Below are 9,031 nucleotides of genomic sequence, written 5' to 3'. Positions count from 1 at the left end.
TTAGGCCTGATGTTTGATACTTGTGAAACTTTACATGTAATTATCCTCACCTTGAGCATGTTTATTTCTGGCTCAGTCTTAATCTGTCTTTGTCAAATAACTCTGAGCTGAAAGGGCCCATCTGCAAAAGGGGGCCGCAGATGGGACCCTAGCTGGCTGGGCTGTGTGTGTGTGTGTGTGTGTGTGTGTGTGTGTGTGTGTGTGTGTGTGTGTGTGTGTGTGTGTGTGTGTGTGTGTGTGTGTGTGTGTGTGTGTGTGTGTGTGTGTGTGTGTGTGTGTGTGTGTTGGTTTTTCGCAGATGGGACCTAAAGTCCCCACAAGGAGAGTAAAACCTCCCCATGAGGACAAAGGCTATTTTAAGCTCTAGGTTTAGGGTTACAATTAGGTTGAGCGTAAAGGGTTAAGGAAAATAGGATTCTGAATGTAAATGTAATTCCCAACCAGGATAGATACATAGTGGTCAGTAGCAGTGGGACGGAGTCGTCCTGACAGGGCCGTAGGACCACGGCATTAGAACGGCTGATCTCTGATTATATTTCAATCCTCAGGGATCATCGTCCTCTCCAACTATTGATCTCCAACTGCTTCATCATCATGAGATGTCTTTGACTCTATAAACCTGCCTAAACAGACAGTGAAATATAACAGTGTTGTCCTCTATAAACCTGCCTCAACAGTGTTGTCCTCTATAAACCTGCCTCAACAGTGTTGTCCTCTATAAACCTGCCCCAACAGTGTTGTCCTCTATAAACCTGCCCCAACAGTGTTGTCCTCTATAAACCTGCCTCAACAGTGTTGTCCTCTATAAACCTGCCTAAACAGTGTTGTCCTCTATAAACCTGCCTCAGACAGTGAAATATAACAGTGTTGTCCTCTATAAACCTGCCTAAACACAATGTGTTGTCCTCTATAAACCTGCCTCAGACAGTGAAATATAACAGTGTTGTCCTCTCTAAACCTGCCTCAGACAGTGAAATATAACAGTGTTGTCCTCTATAAACCTGCCTCAACAGTGTTGTCCTCTATAAACCTGCCTCAACAGACAGTGAAATATAACAGTGTTGTCCTCTATAAACCTGCCTCAACAGACAGTGAAATATAACAGTGTTGTCCTCTATAAACCTGCCTAAACAGTGTTGTCCTCTATAAACCTGCCTAAACAGTGTTGTCCTCTATACACCTGCCTCAAGTGTTGTCCTCTATAAACCTGCCTGAACAGTGTTGTCCTCTATAAACCTGCCTCAACAGACAGTGAAATATAACAGTGTTGTCCTCTATAAACCTGCCTCAACAGACAGTGAAATATAACAGTGTTGTCCTCTATAAACCTGCCTCAACAGTGTTGTCCTCTATAAACCTGCCTCAACAGACAGTGAAATATAACAGTGTTGTCCTCTATAAACCTGCCTAAACAGTGTTGTCCTCTATAAACCTGCCTAAACAGTGTTGTCCTCTATACACCTGCCTCAAGTGTTGTCCTCTATAAACCTGCCTGAACAGTGCTGTCCTCTTACAAACCTGCCTCAACAGACAGTGAAATATAACAGTGTTGTCCTCTATAAACCTGCCTCAACAGACAGTGAAATATAACAGTGTTGTCCTCTATAAACCTGCCTAAACAGACAGTGAAATATAACAGTGTTGTCCTCTATAAACCTGCCTAAACAGACAGTGAAATATAACAGTGTTGTCCTCTATAAACCTGCTTCAGACAGTGAAATATAACAGTGTTGTCCTCTATAAACCTGCCTAAACAGACAGTGAAATATAACAGTGTTGTCCTCTATAAACCTGCCTAAACAGACAGTGAAATATAACATAAAAGTGTCCAAATGTTGGTTGGTTCCATAAAACAGGAAAGTGGTTGTTCTCTTTCTGCCAGATTAAATGTTTTTAATGAGTTTGTTGATCGGTTGTAAATGTATCCCAAATACATTTCTATAATTGCTTGATGTCACCAGACACCTTGCGATAATCTCCTTCAGGGCCTCGTCGTGATTTTCCACGGTGATTTATTTTTCCTACGACACATCATGCCACTTGAAAATGTATTTTAAAAAATAGACCCCATCTAAGCAGCCATTTTGAGACCCCCCTTCAAGCTGCCAGGATGGTCCCATGGTAGACTGGTGTTTGTTTTCCCCAGAGTCTAGATCAATTCAGCTTATTGGAAGAGATCTGATCCAGAAACAATGATACGAATATTAATTATACATCTGCTGCTGTTGGAATGTACTGACTCAATCCCTCTTGTCACATTATTCGTAGTGATATCATATCCATGTCTTTTAGTCCATGGTTTCCGTTTAGACAAGCCGACCAGGAAGATTTTATTTCATGTACATTCTGGACCCAGTCACTCATATTCATTGGGTGTAAAGCCATCGAGGTCGTCCAACCCCTGCAACGAGGAATATCGGACCAAATGACCAGCCACATTTACTTGTCCTTAATTAAACAGCATATAACTAAATACAGAAAAACACTATTCCTTTGTGTGTTTCGATGTGTAGCATATTCACAAACTTTATAGCCTGTTGATTTATTGGTTTTTACTTTCCTACAACGATAATTGTCCACCTCACAGTTCAGCTGTCAGAGATTTGAGAACTAAGTGTACAGGACATTGCATGCATAGACCTATAGGCTTAGTCCACTGTATGATATTAATGTGTGTGTGTGTGTGTGTGTGTGTGTGTGTGTGTGTGTGTGTGTGTGTGTGTGTGTGTGTGTGTGTGTGTGTGTGTGTGTGTGTGTGTGTGTGTGTGTGTGTGTGTGTGTGTGTGTGTGTGTGTGTGTGTGTGTGTGAAGCTTAGCCTTAGCCCCAGAGAGAGAGCGATACCGGCGGCTACGACACCGAAATGAATTTATTTTCAGTACAGAAGGAGGCTAATTCATACAGGAGGAGGCTAATGCGTTAGTTTTCAATAAGAATATTTTCATTTTTCACACACATACACTGCTCAAAAAAATAAAGGGAACGCTAAGATAACACATCCTAGATCTGAATGAATTAAATATTGTTAAATACTTTTTCTTTAAGATAGTTGAATGTTCTTTGACAACAAAATCACACATTTGATGTCCATTGATAATTTTTGTATCAACCCATGGAGGTCTGGATTTGGAGTCAAAATTAACGTGAGAGAAAACCACACTACAGGCTTATCCAACATTGATGAAATGTCCTTAAACATCTCAAAATCACACACAAATAAATAAATGGAAATTAAATTTATCAACCCACGGAGGTTTGGATTTGGAGTGACACGTAGAAAGTAGAAACCACACTACAGACTGATCCAGACTGATACAGACTGACTGATACAGACTGATCCAACTTTGATGTAATGTCCTTCAAAACAAGTCAAAATGAGGCTCAGTAGTGCTTGTGGCCTCCACGTGTCTGTATGACCTCCCTACAACGCCTGGGCATGCTCCTGATGAGGTGGCGGATGGTCTCCTGAGGATCTCCTCCCAGACCTGGACTAAAAGCATCCACCAACTCCTGGACAGTCTGTGGTGCAATGTGGCGTTGGTGGATGGAGCGAGACATGATGTCCCAGATGCTCAATTGATTCAGGTCTGGGGAACGGGCGGGCCAGTCCATAGCATCAATGCCTTCCTCTTGCAGGAACTGCTGACACACTCCAGCCACATGAGGTCTAGCATTGTCTTTCATTAGGAGGAACCCAGGGCCAACCGCACCCAGCATATGGTCTCACAAGGGGTCTGAGGATCTCATCTCGATACCTAATGGCAGTCAGGCTACCACTGGCGAGCACATGGAGGGCTGTGCGCCCCCAAAGAAATGCCACCACCATGACTGACCCCCGCTAAACCGGTCATGCTGGAGGATGTTGCAGGCAGCAGAACGTTTCTCCACAGTGTCTCCAGTCTGTCACGTCTGTCACCTGTGCTCAGTGAGAATCTGCTTTCATCTGTTAAGAGCACAGGGCGCCAGTGGCGAATTCGACGATCTTGGTGTTCTCTGGTAAATGCCAAACGTCCTGCACGGTGTTGGGCTGTAAGCACAACCCCTACCTGTGGACGTCGGGCCCTCATACCACCTCATGGAGTCTGTTTCTGGACCGTTTGAGCAGACACATGTACAATTGTGGCCTGCTGGAGGTCATTTTTGCAGGGCTCTGGCAGTGCTCCTCCTGCTCCTCCTTGCACAAAGGCGGAGGTAGCGGTCCTGCTGCTGGGTTGTTGCCCTCCTACGGCCTCCTCCACGTCTCCTGGTAGCGCCTCCATGCTCTGGACACTACGCTGACAGACACAGCAAACCTTCTTGCCACAGATCGCATTGATGTGCCATCCTGATGAGCTGTGCTACCTGAGCCACTTGTGTGGGTTGTAGACTATGTCTCATGCAACCACTAGAGTGAAAGCACCGCCAGCATTCAAAAGTGACCAAAACATCAGCCAGGAAGCACAGGAACTGAGAAGTGGTCTGTGGCCCCACCTGCAGAACCACTCCTTTATTGGGGGTGTCTTGCTAATTGCCTATAATTTCCACCTGTTGTCTATTCCATTTGCACAACAGCATGTGAAATTTATTGTCAATCAGTGTTGCTTCCTAAGTGGACAGTTTGATTTCACAGAAGTGTGATTGACTTGAGTTACATTGTGTTGTTTAAGTGTTCCCTTTATTTTTTTGAGCAGTGTATATATAAGCATCATATTGTTAGAAATAACTCTGGTGGAGCTGAAACGTTCTTCCTCACCTCAAGTTCAGCTGTCGGAGTCCGTTGAGCCGTCAGGGCGTGCTGCCTTCATACCATAGACCTGCTGTAAAATAGGTTAATAGCCACAACACACCAAACCTTCACAAAAATGTATAAACTTCATTAACGTAATATCAAAAGTATTTATATCAAACACAACAGTACAGTTGGAATGTAATTTTTGCCAATGAAAATGGTTAAACAGAATGAAACAAAACTCTTCTGAACTGGTTTTGAACAGGCTATATTGCAGAAATGGCCGAGTGCCTACTGTACCCAACGAATGGCAGCAATGGGCTAATGATTGAGATTTTTACAACAGGCTTACTTATAACCTATCTTACGGACTACATACGGAGCAATTAAAAAGACAAATATCAATAATGATTAAATACTGAGCTACGGGGGTAAAGTGGCTGAGCTACGGGGGTAAAGTGGCTGAGCTACGGGGGTAAAGTGGGCTGAGCTACGGGGGTAAAGGGGCTGAGCTACGGGGGGTAAAGGGGCTGAGCTACGGGGTAAAGGGGCTGAGCTACGGGGGTAAAGGGGCTGAGCTACGGGGGTAAAGGGCTGAGCTACGGGGGTAAAGGGGCTGAGCTACGGGGGTAAAGGGGCTGAGCTACGGGGTAAAGGGCTGAGCTACGGGGTAAAGGGGCTGAGCTACGGGGTAAAGGGGCTGAGCTACGGGGTAAAGGGGCTGAGCTACGGGGGTAAAGGGGCTGAGCTACGGGGGTAAAGGGGCTGAGCTACGGGGGTAAAGGGGCTGAGCTACGGGGGTAAAGGGGCTGAGCTACTGGGGTAAAGTGGCTGAGCTACGGGGGTAAAGGGGCTGAGCTACGGGGGTGTTTGTCAATCAAATATCTAAATGAACCATGGTGTGACCATCTTAAAACAATTCCATATGTTAACCCTCACCCTTTTAATTAGTATAGCTACATCTGTTATCCAGAGCAATTTACTGGTACAAGTAACTTTTCAGTTACTGGCCCAATGCTCTTAACCTTTCAGTTACTGGCCCAATGCTCTTAACCTTTCATTTACTGGCCCAATGCTCTTAACCTTTCAGTTACTGGCCCAATGCTCTTAACCTTTCAGTTACTGGCCCAATGCTCTTAACCTTTCAGTTACTGGCCCAATGCTCTTAACCTTTCAGTTACTGGCCCAATGCTCTTAACCTTTCAGTTACTGGCCCAATGCTCTTAACCTTTCAGTTACTGGCCCAATGCTCTTAACCTTTCAGTTACTGGCCCAATGCTCTTAACCTTTCAGTTACTGGCCCAATGCTCTTAACCTTTCAGTTACTGGCCCAATGCTCTTAACCTTTCAGTTACTGGCCCAATGCTCTTAACCTTTCAGTTACTGGCCCAATGCTCTTAACCTTTCAGTTACTGGCCCAATGCTCTTAACCTTTCAGTTACTGGCCCAATGCTCTTAACCTTTCAGTTACTGGCCCAATGCTCTTAACCTTTCAGTTACTGGCCCAATGCTCTTAACCTTTCAGTTACTGGCCCAATGCTCTTAACCTTTCAGTTACTGGCCCAATGCTCTTAACCTTTCAGTTACTGGCCCAATGCTCTTAACCTTTCAGTTACTGGCCCAATGCTCTTAACCTTTCAGTTACTGGCCCAATGCTCTTAACCTTTCAGTTACTGGCCCAATGCTCTTAACCGCTAGGCTACCTGCCGCCCTGTAGCTCTCTGTCTCAACCTGCTGTCTCACCTCTCTCTGTCTCTGTCTCTCTCTCTCTCTAGATAAACCAGGGAACTATGATGGGGTACCTGTCTGTCTACCTGTCTGACCTCTCTCTCTCAACATGCTGTCTCACCTCTCTCTGTCTCTGTCTCTCTCTCTCTCTAGATAAACCAGGGAACTATGATGGGGTACCTGTCTGTCTACCTGTCTGACCTCTCTCTCTCAACCTGCTGTCTCACCTCTCTGTCTCTCTCTCTCTCTAGATAAACCAGTGAACTATGATGGGGTACCTGTCTGTCTACCTGTCTGACCTCTCTCTCTCAACCTGCTGTCTCACCTCTCTGTCTCTGTCTCTCTGTCTCTCTCTGTCTCTCTGTCTCTCTCTGTCTCTGTCTCTCTCTGTCTCTGTCTCTCTCTGTCTCTCTCTCTCTCTGTCTCTCTCTCTCTCTGTCTCTCTGTCTCTCTTTGTCTCTCTCTGTCTTTGTCTCTCTCTGTCTTTGTCTCTCTCTGTCTTTGTCTCTCTCTGTCTTTGTCTCTCTCTGTCTTTGTCTCTGTCTCTCTCTCCAGATAAACCAGGGAACTATGACGGGGTACCTGTCTGTGGTCTTACCTGTCTGTTTCCCTGTCTCACATTTCTCTCTCTCTCTCTCTCTCTCTCTCTCTCTCCAGATAAACCAGAGAATTATGACGTGTGGTACGAGAGTCGCTTCGAGGACTGTGACAAGGAAGCCTGCCTGTCCTTCTCCAAGGAGTCTCTGTGTAATCGCGTCACCGTGGACCACAACTACTACGCTGTGTGTCAGAACCTGCTATCGCGTTACGCCACGTGGCGAGGGACCACCGGCGGCCTGCTCCACGACCCCCCCGCCCACATAGCCAAAGACGGCCAGCTGGAAGCGCTGTTGGACGAGTGTACCAACCCTAAAAAACGCTACGGACGCTTCACGGCCGCCAAGGAGCTGAGAGACTACCTCACCCAGCTAGTGGCCTCCGCCTCGGCGAGGTAATGACCAGAGCTGGCGGTTATAGCGGTGGCCGGCATCTCAGCCGCACGGTGGTTCGGGTTAGGTGAGGGTTTGATCTCCCCCTCTGACCTTGTCCCCGGGAACTTGACCATGACCTTTGAACCTTGACACTCCTCCTCGTCTCACTTCAAGTCCAGGAGATCGCCACCCCGCTGGTCACACGGCAGCAGCTTTGATCGTCTCCTGGTGTCAACCAACCAGAGCAGCTTCAGAGGAGATGTTTAAAACGGAACTGACTGTGGTAGCTGGTTGGAGCTGAAGGACCAGGAGGAAGAGGATTAGCCAATAAAGAGAGCTTTAACCCGTGGTTAGGCTAACATAGACTGTACACGACTTCTCTCCTCCACCCAGACCCTCTCTGTTTATCCATCAGGACTCTTGTGTTTGCTATCATTTTATCTTAACCATTCTTTCTTTCTGAAAACGTCCCTGTTGTCCTTTTTGGTTTGGGGTGGAACGAATCAGAACCGGAGCATGTTGACATTTCTGCTGTATGTTCTGTTCAGGAGGACGGTCACTATCTCAACTCTGCTATTGTCCCACGTGGAGACCTGACCGCAGGTTAACAGAGGAAGACGAAGCCTTGGCTATAAAAGTCTTTACTTCCTGCTACTCTAATTGATCACTTGATTTCCAGTTCACCTGAAGTCAGGCAATCAACGTTTTTATATAGGGAGGGAGGAACAGGATAGGGATGCCAGTGAGGACTGTGGTGGTGCAGAATCTGATATTAGATGTTGTGTGTGTTTACCAAAGAGGCTATATGAAACACTGAACTACCCCCCAGTACCATGACACAACGCTGTTGATCCTATATGACTGCCCAGAGGAACCTTCCCTCCATCTGTCTGGCAACACAATCTGCATAGGAACGATTTGTATGAATCCAACTTAAGCCCAGGGTCAGGGTTAACCAGGCTCCCTTCTCCGTGTTGAATCAGAACCAAGCTCCCTTCTCTGTGTTGAATCAGAACCAGGCTCCCTTCTCTGTGTTGAATCAGAACCAGGCTCCCTTCTCTGTGTTGAATCAGAACCAGGCTCCCTTCTCTGTGTTGAATCAGAACCAGGCTCCCTTCTCTGTGTTGAATCAGAACCAGGCTCCCTTCTTTGTGTTGAATCAGAACCAGGCTCCCTTCTCTGTGTTGAATCAGAACCAGGCTCCCTTCTCTGTGTTGAATCAGAACCAGGCTCCCTTCTCTGTGTTGAATCAGAACCAGGCTCCCTTCTCTGTGTTGAATCAGAACCAGGCTCCCTTCTCCGTGTTGAATCAGAACCAGGCTCCCTTCTCTGTGTTGAATCAGAACCAGGCTCCCTTCTCCGTGTTGAATCAGAACCAGGCTCCCTTCTCTGTGTTGAATCAGAACCAGGGTCAGGGTTAACCAGGCTCCCTTCTCTGTGTTGAATCAGAACCAGGGTCAGGGTTAACCAGGCTCCCTTCTCTGTGTTGAATCAGAACCAGGCTCCCTTCTCTGTGTTGAATCAGAACCAAGCTCCCTTCTCTGTGTTGAATCAGAACCAGGCTCCCTTCTCTGTGTTGAATCAGAACCATGGTCAGGGTCAGGGTTAACCAGGCTCCCTTCTCTG

The 9,031-nt window shown here is 46.5% G+C and overlaps 1 protein-coding gene across 1 annotated transcript; it reads left to right on the top strand.

Moving 5' to 3' along the window:
* Positions 1-6,989: 6,989 nt before the first annotated feature.
* Positions 6,990-8,341, top strand: LOC124029803 (divergent protein kinase domain 2A-like; the record flags this gene model as incomplete). Its single annotated transcript, XM_046341383.1, has 1 exon — positions 6,990-8,341. A coding segment is annotated over one exon (440 nt), but the record flags the coding sequence as incomplete, so codon positions are not given.
* Positions 8,342-9,031: the final 690 nt, after the last annotated feature.

The sequence above is a fragment of the Oncorhynchus gorbuscha genome, unplaced genomic scaffold (genome assembly GCF_021184085.1).
Source record: "Oncorhynchus gorbuscha isolate QuinsamMale2020 ecotype Even-year unplaced genomic scaffold, OgorEven_v1.0 Un_scaffold_7753, whole genome shotgun sequence".
NCBI classification, from domain to species: Eukaryota; Metazoa; Chordata; class Actinopteri; order Salmoniformes; family Salmonidae; genus Oncorhynchus; species Oncorhynchus gorbuscha.
This window is presented reverse-complemented; position numbering and strand designations above follow the sequence as displayed.